The following is a 22,204-nucleotide window of genomic DNA, read 5'->3' as shown; positions in this document are numbered from 1 at the left end:
TGTCTTGAATCAAATCAACAGCCACCTTATTCTCAGACTGTCCTACCATGACCTGTTCTTCTGGCCCAGGAGCTTTCTTCTCTGTGCTTGCACTCAGCTCATAAGCACAGCCTAACGTCTGCTTCCCCCTTCACCAACGTGAGACGGTTTGTATGGGATAGCAGGTTAGATTCAGGCCCTTGATAAGTGCTTTCTTAAAAGGACTCAGATCTTCAGGAGCAGTCTAGAAATGGTTACTGGGGTTCCTTACAAGAACATCATCCTGTAGTCAGTGATGCAGGTCAGTTGATAACCAGTTGCTGGAATTGCTATCCATATGTAAGTAGTACAGGGAGCTGTTCACCCCATGGCCCCTTTCTCACCTGCCCCTTTGTTTCTGACACCCTCTTGTCTCTCCCCTTTACACCAAGAACCCACCTGCAAAATGTAAACACACTCACCCTGTGCTTGCTCAGTCAGAGCTGACCTGCACTAGTCATCGCTGAGCCAAGAGGAACTGTCCTTTCACAATGGCAAAACCCCCTACCTTAGATCCTCCACAATCCTCAAAGCTGACTCTCTGTCCTGGGTATGTATACGTATTCCACAGAAGCCAGGGAAGTGTTCCTGGCAGCTGAAGCAGCCCCAATACAGAGAAGGTGTTTTGCAGTTTGAGCTGCACTAAAAGGTAGCTTGTGAATTGCTGCAGTGGTCAGCCAAAGAACTAACTGCCTGTATACTAATACTGTCTATGCAAGAGTTAAATAGTGAGCATATGTTAGCTAGGAAAAGAAGAAACCTAGAGTAGGTGATATTTTCTACAAACTTTCTGTTATGGTACAGAAATATACATTTCAGGAGTTGATGAACTCTTACTTTTTGGTGGTTTGAGTTTATGTTTTGATTATCTCTCCCCAGTTTTCCTTATTTCTTATTTCTCTTTATCCAGCCTACTCATTAATTACTCATTGCTTGCATCTCTTACGTCACCTTATTTTCACTGCAGAAAGTTAATAAGTCCTTGCAGAATCTTTAACTGCTGATCTCAGCTGCTTGGCTTTATGACCAGTAGACAGCTGGTGGGAACACAGGTCTTCCACCTGACTTGGTGGAAGTCTGGCTTTAAATTTTACACAGAATATTATATATGGCTTATTTTCATATAAATTAGTCTGGTTCATTGTTATTCCAAAGTCATGTGTAAAAATAAACCTTCCTCACCTCTTCACATAATCCTGTCATTGGGAAAGTTAGCACAGAACAATCAGGTAAGAAATTAATGAAAATCATTCATTCATTCAAGAAGAACTATCATGGGAAAGTCCACCCTCCCCAGTGCTGCATAAAGTGTGTTTGGGAGAAGACAGACAGTGAGGCTATGAGAGTCAAAAGAAAGCCTTTGGTTTGAAGTTGCCTGTAGGCACCATAAACATAGAATCAAAAGGACTGTGACTGTTAAGCTCGGCCTCATCACTCCAGAGATAAAGGGTATGGTGTTCCGCTGTATACAAAACCATCCCTAACCCACAGCCTGTTTTTTAGTACTTCCTAAGTGGCATAGCATCAGTACATGGGGTTAACAGAGTCTCAGACTAAAATATTCAATGTTGCAGTGGTTAGAATGAGCAGCAGTCAAGCATCAAAATCCTTTGTTTTATAGAAAGAGCTTTCGGTTGATCTCGGAGATGATATGGTTGAATCCCATGCCTCATTTAACCTTCCAAAAGAGCATAAAGAAAAATGTGCAATATTTTCATTATCAGAGTTTTCCAAATAAAAAATGAAGAGTAATAGGATGAATTACTAATATTATAAAACTTTTCAAAGCATTTTAATGGCATTTTAAGTTGGGAAGATGGATACAGAAGCTTTCAGGAATTGAAAATGTGGACAATTCTTTGGAAAGCTTCCAGACGAGTGAAAACTTTTGTTAACAAACTCATGGTTGCTGGCTGCTATAGAAACAAACGGGACATGTTGGCATCATGAAGAAGATGGTAAATTTTCTTTGTCTCAGTGAAATGACTTCAGTTAACTCCAACAGCATTTGATAAACTTTTGAAATGCAAGATATATGTAACTTGTACCACTGGAAAAATCTGATGAAGCTTTTCAGTGGTCACAATCCCTTGGTAATCAGTATCACTTTGACTCCCATACACTCTATATCTGTTTATATTCTGGGTTTGATTATATTGCAATACTAATATTTCAGTAGAGAACAAATTTACTGCTTCTGCATGGTCTAACACCCAGCCTCTTTTCCTTTTATATATATATATATATATATATATTTAATATCTGTATCTATACATTGACACACACACATATATGTGTACAATTTTATTTATATTTTATATATCCTTCATGTAATTAGCTCTGATTAACAGTCCTACATTTTAAATTATTTCTCCCTTTCTTCATGAATGCAGATATTGCAACTGGAATCTGCTCCTGCATTTTTAAATCACTTCAGCTAGGCATAGATACTTAAATGTTAGAGTTCCCAACTTAATCCCAAGCATTTACAAGTTATGAAAAAATGCAGTAGGATTTGATCCCACAATTACATATGGGGGATCAAAATGTGAGCATACCTTTTAATCAGAGAAAGGGCCGCACAAGGCAAAAAACACACAAACAAAAAAAAACTCAAGAAAACCATTTTAATAAGCATAGCATAGGAAAGTGTGGAGGAAGGGTAAAGTGTCTTTCGATGTCTACAACAAACAAATCTACTCACAGAAGCCATGTCAGGATAGTTTATTGAGAAGATTATATCCATTTCCTTGTATTTTAACCAGCCTCTGATTGCTTTCTTGTGCAACACTCTTTCCTGGAACATTACATCATGGAAAAAAAAAAAAAAAGGTGGTGCAATTATGTTCATAGTCATTAACTACTGGTATTTTTTTTAACTCCTCCTGCGTAACTCTCCATCTATACCTCCTGAGGAAGTTATGTACTGCCAAAAACGAGAATTAGAAAAAATTATAACAGAATTGGCAAAAGGTGTTATCATCTCTTGATACACAGTGATAAGTAAACGCCCTTCTCCATTTGCAGGTACCTTGGAAAATGACAGGAAAATAATAATGCCAGTTCTGCGGAAAAGAGCAGAGGCTACATATCTGTCCCATGCAATCAACTTCTGCTTGTCTTGTGGTGAAGTAAGTTTGTCACATAAGCAGTTATGTTCTCATCTCAGCTAGACCAGCATGTTGGTGCCAGTCCTGTAATGGTAGCAAAAACCATCCCACAGTGTTTGAAATAAACCAGAGCAGCTAGTTATCTGAAAAACCTCAGAGGGGAAAGAGGAATCTGTCTGACCTGTGTCTTCTGTTGTAGAAGTCAAATGCCTTAAAACTTGAAGATGCATGAAATCCATCAGTGAAGGACTAAAATTTTTGATCCTACATGTAGTCTAGCCCTAGCAGCGGGATTCAGACTAGCTCAGGACAATATTCATGTGGTCAGATGTGTTTCTAGGGCAAAATAGATGGGGTTCTTAGATGAACATGGGCACAGGGCTCATGATACAGATGTTGATACAGCTGTTCTGGAAATTGCTTTTTTAGAGCTAATGCAAGTATCCAGGAACAGAACTACAATAAAAAGTATCAGTATGCTTCTAACAACTGCTCACAACTTCAACCCCACCATTACAAAAAAATGTGTACAGATGATGCTCATAGAAAGACCAAAATCTATTAAAATGTCTTCAACTCTTCAGTAAAAGGTAGTCAGCATTTTATTGCCAGGGTGGCTCACCTGTCCTTTAGCAATGGCATCTATGTCCCACCTTGTCACCCTGGGCTCTATTTAGGGGTCCCTGGGCTCTACTAAGAGCTCCTGGCAAGGAGCAGGCACTTCAAAGGGGTCTCCTTGTTGCTTCCCAGTACAGGCTCATCAGTCACTGCCTTTAGATGATCTTACAACTGAGCATGAAAGGACCCCCGGGTTGATAGGCTGAAGCCAGATGTAGTGGATTCCAACCCCTCATTTTTCCTGCTTCTGCCATTAAAAGCACAGGCCAAGCTAAGCAAGGTGCCTCCCCCCTCATTGTCCACTGCATGTACCTCTTTTCATTATTTTTTTCTTACAGTACTGGGTTGGAATATGAGTTTTGGCCATTGCTAAGATCCTTGTAGCTGTGTGCATTGTCCAGGTATTCTCCAAGTGACTGCTCACAAGAGGGGAAAGGAGCCATTGATGAGGGGTTGGACAAGATGACCTCCAGAGGTCCCTTCCCAACCATTCTGTGATGAAAATGGATTTTACCTATCAACTTTGCAGTAGTTGCTACTCCGGGAGCTTTTGACAAAGCCTTCTGTGCTGGGATTGAGGCTTAGATGTGTCCCACCTGCAGCATGCTAAAACAGGATGAGCAGAGAGATGCAAATTGCCAAAATCACAATGGTCAAAAGAATGGCAGGTTCAGATGCAGTTTTTGGAAACAGGCATAATTGTTAGGGTTCAGAGCTGGCGCTGAGCAGAGAAGTTGGCTTCTAACTCAGGAGGTCACTAAAACTCTGGGTTTGGACTGTCCAGTTTACCCTAAGAAATCATGCCCAAATGCTTCTGTGTGAGGCCAAAACCAGAAAATATGTAAGTCTCCTCACTGTAAAAAATCAAGCAATTGACCCAACCAGCAATTACTGCAGGATCCAGATAATCTCCACATACACAGAGGAGGAGAAGTTTGGGGCTGTTTGAAAGAGAAAATCCTGCCTTGTTGAACTCAGTTGCAAAAAAATCCAAATCCAAATATGATTTCACCCTATATTATACTCTTGCCAGTGTGGAGATTTTTGGTTATAGATAAGGATCAGCCAGGGTTTATTGCAAAGTTTATTTTGTAGTAAGTCTGTAGCAGCAATTAAAGTTCCAAAACAGTTTTCACATACTAGTAATTTAAAGAAAAGTACATCTCTGAAGATGTAATTTTCCATTTTTAATCTCGATCCAAAGATATTCTTTAACTTTGAGCAAATTCCTGTCAAACAGTTATAATTGTATGAAAAAAGATACTTTTCCAGATGTAAAAAAAAAAAAAAAAGATGACTGCTGACTTTTTCCTTTCTCTTCTATAAGATAAGCCAAAAGACTTGACCTCTGAAGACTGGTACATAAATAACTACCCAGGAACTTGTTCATAAATGAACTGTAAGATTAAACTGGAAAATAACTAAATTATAAAGCCTTAATGCTGGGTAATAAGAATGCACAGCAGAAAAATTACAATAAGATATTTTGATTCCTTTTGAGTCACAACCTGCTTTCTAAACCATACCTGAGGTAGCAAAACTAATACATGTGGAACTGGGGCTCAGCTTTAGCACAGATGTTCGAGCATGAATGAATTCAGCCTTCAGTGATAAAATTGTAGTTATACACAACATTAAAAATTTTCATTTTAGGATTATGTCAAACAACCTAAACAAAATAATTGTCCTATCAATTGGCAGAAAATAATTATTCTTTATATTGAATGGTTCTATGTGCTACTCTAATATAGAATTAATTTACTTAATGTATAAACTCTCCCAGAAATAAAGCCTTATCTTGGGTTATCTTTAGAAGAGTGAGTGAGTAACTGGAGCCCTTTAACATGTAGAGGTCTTTGTAGGATGCTAGATATATTGAGGCAAAGAAATCTTTGATCCAACCTACCACTGTACTGCGCATCCTGACCTCTCTCCACAAAACTTTGTCAGACTCATGCAGAGTGAAAAAAAAAAAAAAACAGACGTGATTTCCCAGAAGTCAATGAAGATCTTTGCCAGAATCATTAATTATATATGGAAGATACAACAATACTTCCTCCATGCCTGACAGTGTGACATTCTCAAATAGGTAGCTACAATATTTGGGTTTATTGTGAAATTTGTATAAGATATCATAACATTTATGGCATCCATAACACATGCAAACCAGGATTGATTTTATTACTTTATATTTTGTATATCTTGATGTTCTTTGACTGGCAGAGCTAGTACACCTCTAATATCTAGCTGAAATAGTGCACTGATCTATTATTTCATTTTCTGATTTTATCTATATCAAAATAAGATATTGCTTTTCATACTTTTTATTAAAAACAGAATTAACTTGGTTTTTCCCTCCTTACACTTGCAGAAATGACTCTCTACAAAATCTGAATGAGGATACCACAGTGGATACTAGTAAAGTGTCATTACCAATATCCATTGTCTCTTGTGAGAAGGACGTTTTAGGATCAGAGGGACACCAATGGTTCTGGAAACTATATTAAAAATAAAATTTTTCAGGCTCTGGTGGAGACATTAACAAATTAAAATACCTGAACTGGGAAAATTCTTATCTTGTCGTTGAACTCTCATTCAATAACACCGGACATCGAAGAGAAAAAATACTAAACTCTATTGATGTGGCACCCAGAAGAGTCAAAAAGTGTGGGTACCAATTGTTTACTGGACAGCTTGGAAACAAAATATCTTTGACAGTATGAAGCCCTGACCCTCATTTATGCCTCTGTTTAATACTGAGTAGTCCTTAGCAAAGGCATAAGTCAAAAAAAAAAAAAAAAAAAAGACATAATACCCCATTTTCCAAAACTACCCAGCTCTTAATGGAAGTTTTCTTATTATTTTAATGACTTTAATCATACAGGATCAATCCTTAAATGCTTGGCTTTATTGAGACTACACCCAATCTTGAAGTTAAGCATTAAGGTCCAGATCCTTGTGGGTATTTACGTGTTTAATTATTTTCCTGGATCAGAACTAGCCCATAAAGACGTTCCAAATTCTTGGTCATAAAGGCATGACAGTTCCTAGATACTTGTCTCTGCCCCAGGCAGCCCGCCAACTGAAAAGCTTCTTTGCCTCAAAACTTCAAGAAAACCGTGTGTCAGGCTGGCAGAGGGAACTGGTCACTAAATTCAGATCACGTAATATATACAGGCATGATGTTTTCTCTTGGTGATATAAACTCCTGGAATGCGGTATATCCCTTCAGAAAACCACATCTCTCCTAGCTGTGTTATGTCTTCTGTCTTCATGCCAATAGTTTTTGATTCCACACTAAAAAAAAGGAACAAATTGTCTAAAAATATTTTTCAAAAGGCAACCATCCTGATAAGGATTCTGACTTCAGTGGGTGTTGGGAAACAGTCTTTTTCATATCCAACCTGAAAGCCTCTCCCTCTTAGCACAGTTTACTTCTGGTACTGTTTAATCCTAGGAGAGGATTTGAAAGTGTCACCTTTCCTTTTTGGCTCCTTAAATACATTGCTTAATTCCATCAACAGAGGTCACTGCAGCTCTTTTCCTCTTTGGTGAAAGCATGCTTTTTCCAGCAGATAAAGCAGACTTAACGATCTCAGCTAGCAGAGTTATAGTTAGGGACTGGTACAGGAAAATTTATACATAGTGGGAGGCTGGGAGGAAAAAAAAAAAAAAAGATATATTTTGAGTTTTGGAACTTAACCTAATTCATGCAAACTTGTTTATAGTGATGTTTTGGGCTTTGTCACTGCATCTTTCTTTTCATTACCTAGGAACAAGACCTGCAAATCTTGTCTTGGCATCAGCTGTTATATCTGCTCTGCAACGCTTGGTAAATCGGTATCAGGCATTTTTGCATTAGGGAAAAATAAGAAAAAGGCTAAGACTTGATTAACAAATTTGTCAGCAGTCATCACTCTCATTTGAATCCATGTTTGCATACTTATGAAAATGATGGGGAAAGATTTTGGGATATTTATCATTAAGAGGACTTCAAGCCAAAGGGTCCATTTGAGCCAGCAGTAATGTGAGCCTTGCAATTTTCTATTGCTAAACCCGTTATAGCAGACTGAGCCAAACACACCTGCAGACAGAGAGTTCTTTAGAAATAAACAGAATATAGTAGGTATACACAGTGAGGCACTGTTAAGAACTATATATATATATATATATATTACCTCTTTGTGTGCACATGCAGAAATTGCTTAGTTTGTTGTGGAGAAAAAGAAGATTCATCTCAAAGCTAATGCAGAAATTGCTTAGTTTGTTGTGGAGAAAAAGAAGATTCATCTCAAAGCTAAAGCAGTCACAATGTTTAGCTCTGAAAAGATGCTTTTCACTCATAGATGCCAAAATTGCTTGAAGAATCAGGACAGTGGAATTCTACTTCAGACTCAGTAAACTGCATTTATATGTTCACCATGGAGGTGTCTACATGTGGGTTAGGTGTCTGAGCTCCCACTGGAGTCAGTGGAGGCTGAACTGTTCATCAGATCACTGCAAGGTAACCATCCACATGTGTTCAGCTGATTTATGCCCTAAGTGCCATTGGCTGCTTTGTGCAGACCCCTACAACTCCAGCCCCAGTGGTGCAGTCCAGCTGCTGTAAAGGTGCCCCAAGGGGCCTCCCTGGCCTCTGACTGCTGATGCAGGGAGCAAAGGGTCCTGTGGCTCCCATTCCAAATCTGGCAGCTCATATGACTTAGCATATGCACCTGCATATGACTTAGTCCTGAGTGTCTTTAGCCCTAAAAGATTTGTTCTAGGTCTAACACTTGCGCTAAACATCCACAGCCTCCCTTCCTCATCGGACCAGAATGAAGAATTTGAAGCAACTTCCAAGAGTTTCTGTTCCATGTTCCAAGGAAAAAGCATACTTGCCATAGTATATTCACTTCTTACAAGCCCCTTCAATATTACCAAGTTTTTGTAACTATGCAAAACATGCAGAAGTTATGTATATTTTTGAAAAGAACAACAGTGAATGTACTAGAGAAAAGTAAGTGAAGAATTACATCTTTTTTACATTACACATTTTATACATATACCTTAAATATGGCAAAATTTTATGATGTCTTTTAGGACACTGAGTACTTGTAAACAGCAGGTCCTGATGCCTGACATGAAGCAGTGCACAAATCATGTTATTTCTGTGTGGATTGTTCCTTTTTTGTGGTGAGATCTCAATGAACAGTTTCAGACTGTTCATTTGTTCCTTTCCATTGGTTTCAGTCATCTGAAAGCCTAAGGGAAGTAAAGGTAGACTTGGGGTCAAGGGACCGGGGTCTCATGTTCTGTTCCTGGCACTGTTCCTGTGTTACGTGTACACACGGCTCATTTGCTTTGTGCAAGTTTCTCCACCTTTCACATGGGATTTTAACACTGGCATAATTCTCAGGATGCCCTGCCTCTGTCTGTGCCTTGTGTTCACACAGCAACTGGAAGACAGTGTGCACCTGCATGTATTATCAATATTCATCATCATTGTAATATTGAAGATTAATATATTTGGGGAGCTGACTTCCATTTATATATTGTTTTCTCACCCAGTGCAAGCTTCTGTGATGGGAAATTAAATGAAGGCATGAATAAAGCTAGCTAGAGTGCTATAGGTTTTATTCCTTAAAAAAATAAGAGAGATTTTATTTTGACATTTGTGCATAACTCACTATTTTCACCCCTTATCACTGCTGATAATGCAGTAGAGCAAGGAGCAAATGGTTTTAGGTCCAGTACCAACTAATGAGTCTAAATTAATACCTGCCATACATGCCAGCGAAAAAAAGTGGTTTAAATTCAAGCTTCTTTTAGGGTAATTTTGTATTTAGTAGAATAAGTTACTGGTGGGAAAGTGATGAGCAGATGTCCAATGATCCAACCTGTGTTTGTATGTGTAATAGTGATGTTGCAGTTGACTAATACCTGTGCCCCTAGCTTACCGTGGCTATTCTTGACAGATACTTCTTTTTTTCCTAGATTGCTCCCACAAGGACAGTAGAAAAGAGTCAGGGGTGATGCTCAGTTTGGTGTCTACTCCTGACCAGCTCTTCACTATGGTGTGGCTTCAATTTACCTTGCCAAAGAATGAAAACACTGAAAATAAGAGCTTGGCGTTTTTTCCTTCAGTCCATGTCTCATTCCTTATGACTGAAAGGTAGTAGAAACTTGATTTTTTCCAGGAGAAAGGGTGAACTAGAAACAAACAAGAACCGATATTAGCTTTTGAAATTTCACACCCATGAAACCAAAGCAGGAAAGAAAAAGGAGTTTCACTTGTGATTAACATTGAGGCAGATTCTCAAAAGGAAATATATTAGGTAACTGAGCTCAATAGATTTCCTGTCCTCTCAACTGGTTCAGACTATTATTCATGTTACCTTACACTTCTAATTTTAAGGTTCTTAAGTACAGTGAGCTTGGCAAAGCAATAAACGTAATTGTCCTACCTAAAAAGCAAACAAAATATAAAGATAAGGTAATCTGTTTTTCCACTCTTAATGTTTGTGTTTTATCCACATATGTAGATAGAAAATTAGAAAAAGTACCTATGAAGAAAGAAAGCTTGGAAATATTTGTTATATTTTCCAGAGTTTCCCACAGGCTTTTAAATAGTTTCCATTCATGCATAACAGTAATACATGAATTTTCAGGGTTAAATGGCTGCAGAAAAAAACCTTAAAGTGTCAGTTCTCAAAACCAACATACCAGCAAGAAAATAAGATCATTTCACAATTATTTTCACCTGCTGTTACATAAAGGTCGAATCTTTCATCCACAGCAATTTGATTTTGCCTGCAGATAACACTGTCCCTCTTTCTCTGACTGCTTTACTCGTAAAAATGGATTAAGCTATCCTTCTTGTGCTGAAGATGGTTACGGTTACTTCTTTACCAGTGTCTCCAGCCAGAAACCCTGGCCTACTTTTCTGAATCTCATATAACCTTCTGTAATTGCTCTACACACATCTGAACTAACTTTTGACTTTTAAGTTGGCCTACTTTCTTGGCCCACACACAGAGCAGTAAATCAGTCCATCTAGAGCTCCTGCTGAAACATTTGCTGCTTTCCATCTGTTAGAGCTTCTTCTCTCTGGCTTTGATGGACACATGCCTGCTCCACTCGAGTTTTGAGCCATGCTAAAAGGTGAATTATCCCCCTGCTTCTGCACTCCTTCACCAAAGTCCTCCCTTAGTGTGACACACAAACTGCTTTTAAGTCCTCCCTGTCCCGCTCGCTGGCATTACCATGGAGCCAGCATGTTGTTCCCCCAGGTGCCATGCAGACAGCAGTGGCAGCCCTGACTATGCAGTTGCAGACACTCCCAGTGGGCACCATTCCTACTGGAAGGGGGACCATGGCAATGCCTTCTGCCAGTACACTCTGGTAGCTGGTATTTCTGGAGGTCACAGCTTGAGCACTGCCTGTGCTAGCTGCTATCATGTCCCCATTGCCAGTGCTCCCCTCGCTGCTGTGTCCTTGATGGTAAGCTCTCTGAGAAGGAGATTCTCCTTTTACTACACATTCCTACTTGCCTGGGATATTAGTTGAAGAGTAACAGCTACAATAAGAACAGGATCTAACAGTTAATCACACCATGCAATAAACATGAAAGTATTGCTGGTTGCTCACAATGTACTATTGACCTTGATAACTCCCTCCCTTTTTCTGCAATATTCTGTTTCACCACAGTTGCTTTTACTATTAGAATATTTTCTCATTATGACTGTTCTCATCATTTTTTTATTTATCTCACTGGTTAGCAAGTTGTGTTCCAGTGTGTGCTGGTTTTGGCTGGGGTAGAGTTAATTTTCTTCATAGTAGCTCATATGGGGCTATGTTTTGGATTTGCTGAAAACGGTGTTGATTGATAACACAGGTATGTTTTCGTTATTGCTGAGCAGCGTTTACACACAGTCAAGGCCTTTTCTGCTTGTCACACCACCCCACCAGCGAGGAGGCTGGGGGTACACAAGAAGTTGGGAGGGGACACAGCCGGGACAGTTGACCCTAGCTGACCAGAGGGATATCCCATACCATGTGATGTGCTCAGCAACAAAAGCTGGGGGAAGAAGAAGGAAGGAGGGGACATTTAGAGTGGTGGTGTTTGTTTTCCCAAGTCACTGTTACGCATGATGGAGCCCTGCTTCCCTGGAGATGGCTGAGCACCTCCCTGTCAATGGGAAACTGTGAATGAATTCCTTGTTTTGTTTTGCTTGCACACATGGCTTTTGCTTTATCTATTAAATTGTCTATCTCAAATACAAGTTCTCTCACCTTTATTCTTCTGATTCTCTCCCCCATCCCACAGGAGAAGGGGTGAATGAGCAGCTGCGTGGTGCTTAGTTGTCGGTTGGGCTTAAACCATGATGAGGTGTATCTCCTATTTTCTCCACTGTCAAAAGTACGGGCTATTCATTATTATTCCTTCCTGACACTCACCTGTCCTGCACTATCCTCCTGCCCCAAGGAAATAGTCTTAATTCTCTGAGTTCCTATTTCCTTTCTGAATTTTGAATAATAATTCTTCGTCTTCTGGTCATGAGTTTCCTGTCCCAGTTCACCTTAAATCAGAGTACAATTTAAAATTAAATAATTATCAGCACAAGTTTCCTGGATGTGATCCAGGTTAAAGAGTTTAAGAATGCCCACACGCAGTGGATTTAAATTCATGTCCTAAACCACTTCAGTTTTCTTTATGGACCAGGCCTGAGAGCCTATAGACACAAAGTTACTCATTAAAAACTGATGTAGTTATTGCTATTTAAAACACAAGCAATGTGCTTCTTTACGAACTCGTTTGTCTACAAATATGAAATACCCATAAAACAAATAAACAGTGCAAGTTTATGTATTAGAACATATTTTATACAGGCATCTGCAGCATTGCTGCTTGGCTAATGGCCAGCAAAACCATTAACAGCAACTAATGGCACAGAAGAAAATTTTCTTCCAGTCCTATTTTCTAATTGCTAGGAAAGAAAACTAAAAATAGACTAGACTCTTCAAGTTTGGGGTCCAGAATGCAAAAGCTGGGAGAGCTCTATTGACTTCTACATGCTCTATGGCTTTACACTGTCTGAAGATGTGGCTCACTGATTTCATCAGAGGAAGGATTAGGAATGAAGCAAAACAGGGAGATTCAAGTCCAGCTGTGCACTAGTTTTATTTGCATTTTAGAAAGACTTAATTATTTTTCTCTAGTGCTAAGATAAATGGTCAATAGAAATTGAATGCTGTGCCCTCTACTTAAAATGGGTAATTATATAAATGCTCTATGACTTTTATGTTTAATAAAGAATTTGGGAATTAATTTTAAGCATGCCTTTCAAAAATACCCTGACCAAATTGCAGACTCCTCTTTTTCATGATGTACATCTAGTCCCTTTCCATGCCACTCCAGGCATCCTACTAACCCTCCTCATCTTGTCCAGTTCCCCCAGATAACCTACTGATAAATCTTCTTAAAGGGGAAATGCTGAATTTGCAGCTCACAGTAATTCCTCTTTTTAATCTCTCTCCTGAGCCTCCCTTTGAAGATGAGACACTACCCCTTCTTCACCCTCCTCTCAGATTTCCGCTTTCTCTTCATTGCTGTCCCCAAGGATGGCCTGCAGTCTACATCACCCACTAGCCAGTTTTGGAGATCCCAGCCCCTCCTTACTTTGTGATGCAGAAGCAAGTCCCACACCTTCGTCACCCCACCCCATGCACCTATGTCAGCTCTGTGGCCTGATTTTGCCCTCAATTAAAGTTCATGTGGCAACTGGGTGGCTCACAATGCAATTTAAGACCTGATTTTGTATGATAATTCTTTTTCTTAAAATAATGTTTCATTGATATTTATGATACGTCAGTATAACTTGGTATAGGATTGAGATCTGGCACAAGGCTTTTGTTTAAAAACTACATGGAGAACTTCCTCTTTTGGTGGAGCTGGGTTTATTTGTTGATTTTCAGGTACAGAACTGTATTTATTTGCTTATTCAGTGTTGGTACAAAAGCCAAATCCTACCCTCTTTTAATAACATGCTGCTGCTTTCATAAAAGGGAGTTGTATAATTTCTCTGGCACAATGAGGAAATGCAAACAGAACTAAAGTTTCACAAAGCTTTGTACAATTTCAGTACAGACAATTCATTATAACCTATTAAACATAAATGCCTCAAACATGAGAAAAGGGGGAAAAAGGCTTTTATTTTTTATCTCTGATAGCGCTTTTGAAATTAATTAGTTTAGATGCTACCTGTCCTGAATCATAAATCAATTGTAAGAAATGTGAAGTCATAACTTACACTTAAAAGTTTTTTCTGGACCAGGGCATATAAGCACTTAATATTTATATTAAAAAGTGAAACATAAAGGTTGCACTGCTGTCTAATTCTTGCCTCTCTCAGTCTTGCAGTAGCATTTACGGATCTTGAGTTGGGCACCTAAGCAAGCTCTGAGTGGAGGAGAGAGGGAAACTTGAAGAAAACATGACTGAACTTGGGAGTATTTCTCAGCTGTAAATTTCAGTTTAGTGCAGCTGTAAGGGTGGGTTTATGAACTTTTGGACACAAATCATCCCTTTGGGTAAAATCAGCTCACCTACAGTTTCAAGAGAGTGGCAATGCTGCTTCCATTTTGCAGAAAAGAGTTCCATCAGAGGAACTAGGTGTCTGGGATTTTAGACTTTATCCAAAATTACTCAAGACCATAGAGCTTCTCACTTCTCCTACCACTAGGGAGACCCACCACTGAGACTGGAGCATGGGCGTACAGAGTGTGTTGGAAGGGAGCTCTGTAGGAAGGTTGGGAGATCACGGGCTCCAGTGCATGTCCCCGGGGTTATTTCTGCTTTTTTTAGCAAATGCTTCTCTCTACAACATATAGGCACACACCCTATAAAAAGCTGGGAGCAAAACACAGGGCCTCTCTTTCCTGCCAGCCAGCAAGCTACAGAGTTAGGCTCCCTTTACCTTTTATCACAGTTTCTTGTTTCCTGTCTACAGTGCTGGTCCAGCTTTAGTATGAAGAGTGGTCCACCGATTTGGGCACCCTCTGGAAAGGTAGGAGTGGAGAATGGAGTTTAGATGCTCTAAAATGAAGCCTCCCACTTGCTGAACCACAAGAATATTGTGTGCATTCTTACTATCCCACATTTGCAAATAGAAGGCATCCTGACAGCACCCTTGCCTGAAGAGTCTTCTTCATTTGTCCGTACTAGAATGCCTCCTTTATTCATCCAAAACAACTGCAGGTAGGTGAAAGGTTCCTATGTGTTGAAACTGGCTGAAGTAGCAGGAGTCATGGACCATCACAGCAACTGATTTTAGGCACTTTTGCAAAGCCAAAATGTGAGATGCCAAGAGATTTCCAATGGCTGAAAACATCCATTAAAAATCCTTTTGACTTAAGTATTTGTTTAGGCATCTTCAGTAACATTCAGGTGCCCTAAAAAGGCCTTTCTTGTTTTTAACTCTTTCCAGGAATATCTCAGCTACTCTGAGGTCAAAAACTTTAGGCAAGTTGAAGTTACCGATCTGGGCACTCATGTGCCAAGCATGTCCTTCGGTGTTTCTTTCTTCTGGATGCAGGGCATAGTACAGAACAGAAGAAAGCAGTATCAGTCACCCATAGCACTGCATGTGCCCAACCACTGTTGTTTAAATCCATGTCTAAACCTCTGCAAAGACTGTGTTGCCCTCTTTTCTGCAGTGTTCTGTTGGAAAGAAAGCTTGATATAAACATATAAGAATTTAAGTCTTTGCTGATGCACTGAGTACCTTGATACAGCGCTTGAAAGTGATACAAGAACAAGTGCACTGGTCCCAGAAGGAAAATTGTGGTTTGATTCATATAAGAGCTTTGTTATTTTCTCTGGAGCAGCATATAAAGGGCCCTAGAGATGGAAACATTGCTCTTCTCTGCTCCTCATATGGCTAATGGCCTGGCTGGTGCCATCATTTCTGACTCTTCTTCTGACTCATACCTCTCTAATTCTCCGACAGTGAATCGAGACTTTGGCATTAGAGCTAGACTGCCTGCTCTGATGAAACGACGCTGGCTGACTGAATTTCCTCTTCGACCTGAAAGATTGGATGCGCACACTCGTTTATCCAAGCGTGCCATTGGAATCAGCTCTTCCTTGCGATGCTTTGTTTCAAGTGGCCGTAGCCGGGGCTGAGATCTCAACATTACGGGGTACGCAGCATCAGAGCCACTACTGTGGTAATCTGAAGGAAAACAGACAAAAAAAATCATATTTTGAACAAGCAAGAAGAGAAACACCATAGTATTGACAGGGACAGTTAAAGGGTATTCAATACAATGCAGCATTATGGTTTTAAACCCTGGAACTGAAACATTTTAAAGAATTGCTATAGAATAAGAGAGCAGTCAAGAAATAAGATTAACCCTTTTTTTCTTCATTCCAAAGCTGTTGTTTAAAAGATTTTATTGCTTCTAGCCTGAAACCTCAGCAAATAAGCACATTCGGCTATCTTTTAGTGCCTCACAGAGTTGCTTAATGCCTTCACCAGGCAAGAGTGCTCCTTTATGTAGCTTTCAATTTTCTACAAATTTCACAAGTGTACCTAGTACCATGGTTGAAACGCATTGTGAAACACACAGCAGAAGACAGAAAATGACCAAGGAGAAAACACTAGTGCCACTGAAAATCAAGTTTAATAGTCACCCGGGATTAACAACTGGGAAGAAAACAGTTTCACCTGAAACCAGGAGTTTGACCGTAGGGTGCTTTGATTACATTGGGTGTGTCAGACCTGCTCCTACCAGCTTTCTTTGCCACAAATACACAATAAAAATTTGCCTGCAATAGGACAATAGCTGCCTCTCTCATTCGGTTGAGTTTACAGAATATACCTTTCACTTTTCTTTGTAGTCTGACGATGCACTAGCAAATTAGTTAGTTTAAGAAACAGCTCATAACAAGCTAGAAGGTTTTGGGAGATAAACACAAAGGTCTATGAATAATAAAATTAGTTAAAGTAAACGTATTAGGTATAGTCAGTCAAATTTACCAAGTTATTGCAGCTTAATAACTATTAAATTAATTATGCTAATATTTATTTCACAGTTGGCACAAAGTAAGAGCACATGTACCAGCACTTAACACCACCAAACAGGGGCACAAATGTCTTTAACAACAGAATCTGCTTCTGCTAGGCCATGTGGGCACACCACACCATTAGCAATAAAATAGGATAGGTATTTTCAGATTTGAAGGGCTTCTACTTAGCCCTTTGGGGGCATCATTGCTACAAAGTATGAATGATATAATCTGTCAAAGAAATCATGCATTTTTATGAGTGGCAGAAAGAGCTGATAGATGGTTTAAGGATCTATTTGTGGTCATTTCTGATCTCTTAGTTACTTTCTGCATATGTTACATTTAAGACCTGAACCAAGCTTTGTGGAGGATGCTTGCTGCAGGAAGGCTTTCAGGCATAGTCAGAAAAGGTGCTATTTATATCTGTAAATGCGCAAGTGGATATATGAGGTTGTCATTCTAATTTCCTACATAATGAGTATTTCTCTTCTTGCTTCCCAAGTGAAATTAATTTCATCCTAACCCAGTTTATGAGAGGTGTTTAGGGTGGCTTCCTCCTGCTTCAGACATTTAAAGTGGTGTGGCTATGCCTAAGACCTAAAATGGGGCTAGAAGCCAAACCAAGAAATCTAATTATTTGGATAGATCGGGCTCAAATTCCGGCCTATCTATTAGTAAAAAGATGTATCTGCATTCACCATTTCAAGATTTAGTCCTCTCCCCACTGAAATAATGTGCCTGTCTGCTATAGCAGGACTTGGTCTCCTGAAAGTGTCTGAAATACTTCTTAGGTCTGAGGCTGCTGTGTAGAACAGTTTGACTCTTTTAGAAAGACACATATGCCCCACCATGATGTCCTGACAAACAAAACAAAAAAGAATCAGCTGTACAGGAAAAAAAAAAAAATCCCCTTAAGTAACTCAATTTTTCCCCTTTGAATAGATCCTATGGGTTTCTGTTCTGCTGCTGTCATGTGTGAGTACCCAGCCTCAAGGGGACGGTTTACCTACACTGATCTCTTTTGCTTTCATCTCTTTCAAATTAAAGCAGAGAGGGAAGAAGGAACATAACTTTGCACCTGCAGGAAACAAACTTTGTTGTCCAAGATTTTGATACCAAGATTAAAAATACGGTTTCAATTGCTATAGTTAATTTTGCCAGAAATTAAAATTAATTTCTCTAAGGAACCCATATGCTTTTCAGGTTCACATAAATAAACTCAAAAAGGAGTCAGGAAGATTACAGATGGAAACAATGAAAACATTGAAGTGTCCTAAATTCCATGTTTTCTCTGACACTAGGCAGTTCAGTGTTGCTAACTTCTGTCTCCTTACCTAGAGTGTAAGTGAAGGTGGGTCTGCATTTGTTCAAGAGGGAAAGAGAGGAAACTAGGCATTGCTGGAATGACATAGAAACTGCTGCAGTAACGACCACATACAAAACAGATAAAAATGAAAGGAGAGAAGAGTGTAGCTCATTTAAAGAGGCCAGGGACTTCCACGGGAGTAATCATTTAGTACTGTCAAATCCACTGAGCAACTAGCCAAGTTTCCTTTGCTGCTGGAGCAGGATAGAGAGTAAAGCACATCTATTACCTGTGAAAGTAACACGTCTGGCCTTCTGTCTAGTGTGCTGGCTGGGGCCCTGAGGCAAAGAGAGGTAGCGTACTTCCGTGGTTCTAGCCTGTGTATGAGACAGAAATATGTTCAGTGCCTATGACTGCCTCTGCAATTTGCACTTCTTCGGTGGGACAGTAAAAAGGGATGTTTGTATGCCTTTCTGTTGTGCCTCTGTACCTTTACAGCCAAATTTAGAGAGGTGTGAATAAGATCGGTGCTTGGCTTGAATTAGGTTGAACTCAACATCAGCTCCAATGAAAATAGCTGATATAATAGCCTTAGGGGCTTTTTTACAGTCAGCAAAGGGAAATATGTTCTTCTAAGATTCATCTTTCCTATTTCAGGTGACAACTTTAAATAAAATTAATATACCCAGCAAGAACTTATCATCTCATCTGTAAATGTCTATGCTATCCAATGCCTACATTTGATCAGACAAATTCTATCCTTACTGATCAAGAGCCCAAACTGTCAGTGCAAGGTATCAAGGGCTTTGCATCAGGCCTTTTGTGATTCTACTGTTTTGCACATGCCAAAATAATGCAAGTTACATTATTTTACTACTTACACCCATAGTAGTTGATTTCTGACCAATGTAGGTAGGACATAAAAACGTTGTCCACATGCTAAGTGGAGCTCTTTCCTCTTAGGTGTTGCATGAGGACGCTGGGGAAAGTATCCATTTTAATTATTGCAAAAAGCATATAAAAATGGGAGTCTCTTTCTTTATTTACAGAGAAGCGGAGGCATTTTTTTACATGAATAGTATTTTACATAACAGGTACCGGTCTACCCCAAGGTAAGCTGTTTCCCTTCCTGCAACTCTGCCGCAGGCTGTGCTGCCGACGGATGAGGATTTCTTGGGCTTGTTTCTCATTTGTGTTGGTGGGCAGGTTGTGTCGGTTGTATGCTGGTGCCTGAAACAGAAAATGCACCTAGGTGATTTTCTTTGTGCTTGCAATGTTAATAACCTTGTGTGGTCTGGTCTATCACGGCACCAAGGGGACACCTGCCTCGGCTCAGCCACCAACTCACCACAGATCTCTTTGGTATCACGTGGAAAAATGCAGCTTTGCGCTAACCTCACTGCTGCAGACCAAGACGGGAGGAAGCACGAACACAGCTTAAGTCTCAGACCTCAAGGGCTATATTTTGATGGCATTTTTGATAGACTCTTACCTGCTCACAGTGCAGCATAAAAATATAGCTACCTACGCAAAGTTGTTAACATCTCTGGGCTTGCCCTCCCTTTGTTATCCCTCTTCTCATCACATAATTGGGAGCTACAGATCTGAGGCAGGTCCCAAGAGAGACGTATCTGGTTAACCCACCCCTGAGCCTTGGTACTAATATTACCAAGCCAGAAGCAAGTCGCAGATGTACCCGTGAGCGAAAGACTATGTTCAGAAGAGTGTATCTCTAGAATGAGATACACAGCTGAGTTTCCTTTCCATACTTGGACAAACTACACCTTAGTATTACCCTAAAACTGAGCATCTTTTCATACAATCATTTTAATTTATCGCATACATCTAGTGAAATGAGGAAAATAATTATCTGCCTTAAAGAGAAAAAATCATTTAAGTTTATAAATCCTCTTAAAAAGTAGAATCTGATCTCAGTCTCACTTGCAAGGTTCCTTGTAAAGCTGGTTTGGTGAGCCAAAGCATTACCAGGCCATCAGAGTTGGAGGTGAGGTGTTAGAAGTGGAATTATTTTACTTCCAATCTTTCATTTCCAAAAGTACACAGTTCTGAATACCTCATAGGAAGTGACTGGCTCAAACAGTCATTACTGTAATTGATTTTGAAGAGAGAGAGTTCATTTCATAATCCAGGAGGCAGCCACATATGCAAATGGTTGCTAGTAAGATAAGAAATTAATATCATAAGGATAATTGGCCATGGCAAATCAAACAGTATTAGGAATGAATATCATATTAATAATGACACATTTAAATGAGCGGGGCCTAGCATTTTCTAGTCAATGTGTGTTACACAAGTTAGGTCCATTTAGCTGTGTAATTTCAAGGTTACTGTAATACATCCTCTACCACTCACTGCTGGAGGAGAACACTCGGCTGTATATTCTGGGCTCAAGATTGAATTAAGTAGATGTTATACACCGGGCTGCATCAGGATCAGTACAGACTTCTTCAAAACAAATCCCTGTTGAGGTTATTATCACCCCATTTTACGGGAAAAGAGAAAAAACCAAAAATCCAAAACCCAAACGTGTAAAGTGAAGCTCCAGAGGAGGTGGATTTTATTTTTTTTCCCTTTCTCCTCCTGTGGCAAGGGTAAAACTCTTGCTCCTACACAGTCCAAGATTTCCCAGCCTGACTCTCTGCTGACTTTGGGCTACGCAATGTTTACCGCCGCTGATCCACCCACCTCCACAGGCGAGTTTCACTGCTGCTGGCGACCTGCCAGCGCGCCGGCTCCCACGCAGCCCCGCAGCCCTCCGCGGGTGCCGGGCCCCCATCGGCGCGGCCCGCTGCACCCCCGCCCGCCTGGCACCTCAGCCCCCCCGCGGGATGTTCGGCAGCCTCGGGAAGGCGCACTGAGTCACAGGCAGCCGTGCAGCGAGGGAAGCCTGACCTCTACAGCTCGCTCACAGATTTTCCCGGCTTTTCCCGCTGCCGGCAGGGTGTAAAAGCTGATGGAATAAAACTGTTTTCCTCCCCCCGCATCGACCTCCAGCAGCGAGCCCGGAGCCAGGGCTCCTTCCCCGCCTTCCCTTCCCCGCGCAGCTCCACGTGTCCCCCCGGCGTGACCCCGGGGCCGGTCCCGGCGCTACCACCCGCCCTGGCTCCGGCACGGGGAGGGCAAACAAGAGCTTTCAGTCCGCAAATACCCCGCGATAGCAGGGCGCTGACGCACCCGTTGTCGCACTTGATACAGATTATGTGCCAGGACATCTCTCATGGACTCCACCTCTGCGGGGGAGAGCCGATGCACGCGCCGGTTTCTACCCCTCCTGTAAATAAAAGAGAAGTTTAAATATGATATTAACGAGTTGGTTAAATACTATTCCCATGAAATGATGCATGACCTATTTTTAGTGCTGAAACAGAATGCTACAAAGACCTTTTCGGTGACCAGTGACACCACAAAATCATCCCAAAATGAGTAAAACTGTCAGATTTTTCTCTTTCCCAGCTTGTATCAATATACCAGGTAGTCAGAATGGGCTGTAAACCCTCATACAACTGGCAGCAGAAACCGTTTTTCTTTGTTAAAGCTTCATAAATTCATATTTAAGGATTAAATTGGGCAACAACCTGCTGTACATCCAGGAAGGCTCTGCAAGTTTCCTCCTCTGAATATATTCTTCAGCATGGTCTAGTAGTATGTGCCTTACTGTCCTACTGGTTTTAACTCCTTTGACAAAGTGCAGCACATCCTTAAGAACTAAAGCACACACCAATTAAGGAGTCTGAGAGACCTGTCCTGTGCTGAGGAGAATGTATTGGGTTTTCTTGCTACTGAGCCTGTTTCTCCATTTAAAAATACAAAAAAGAAATAAAAAAAAAAAAACCACTTAAATTATAATCATCTTCATATTTTTAACAAACTGTGACAAAAAGCCCACAGTCATATGTAGCTGCCTGGCTTTTTCACTAGCATAATAATGAAGGAGGGCTGCTGTGAAATGTTAACTGGTTTTGCTAAATCGGTCAATCTCTGTAAGAGAGTTTGGCTGAATTCCCAAGAAAAGAAAGGGAAATAGATAGCGATCATCCAGGATGAATCAGTCTGAGTTCATCTTATATCTCTTTCTTTTTC

General features: G+C 40.3%; 1 protein-coding gene across 1 annotated transcript in view; it reads right to left on the bottom strand.

The window, feature by feature from the left end:
- Nucleotides 1–13,731: 13,731 nt before the first annotated feature.
- SLC9A4 (solute carrier family 9 member A4) overlaps nucleotides 13,732–22,204 on the bottom strand; it is a 37,181-nt gene continuing 28,708 nt past the window's right edge. Inside the window, exons 9-12 of the mRNA XM_074930382.1 lie at nucleotides 21,299–21,395; nucleotides 19,202–19,333; nucleotides 18,393–18,480; nucleotides 13,732–15,961 (exon numbers count right to left, since the gene is read on the bottom strand). Coding sequence (XP_074786483.1) covers nucleotides 15,660–15,961; nucleotides 18,393–18,480; nucleotides 19,202–19,333; nucleotides 21,299–21,395 — 619 coding nt within the window. The 3' untranslated portion in view covers nucleotides 13,732–15,659. The remainder of the gene's footprint in view (nucleotides 15,962–18,392; nucleotides 18,481–19,201; nucleotides 19,334–21,298; nucleotides 21,396–22,204) is intronic.

This window comes from Athene noctua, chromosome 1, assembly GCF_965140245.1.
Source record: "Athene noctua chromosome 1, bAthNoc1.hap1.1, whole genome shotgun sequence".
Classification (NCBI taxonomy): Eukaryota; Metazoa; Chordata; class Aves; order Strigiformes; family Strigidae; genus Athene; species Athene noctua.
Note: the sequence above shows the minus strand (reverse complement) of the source record. Positions and strands in the feature narration are given on the sequence as shown.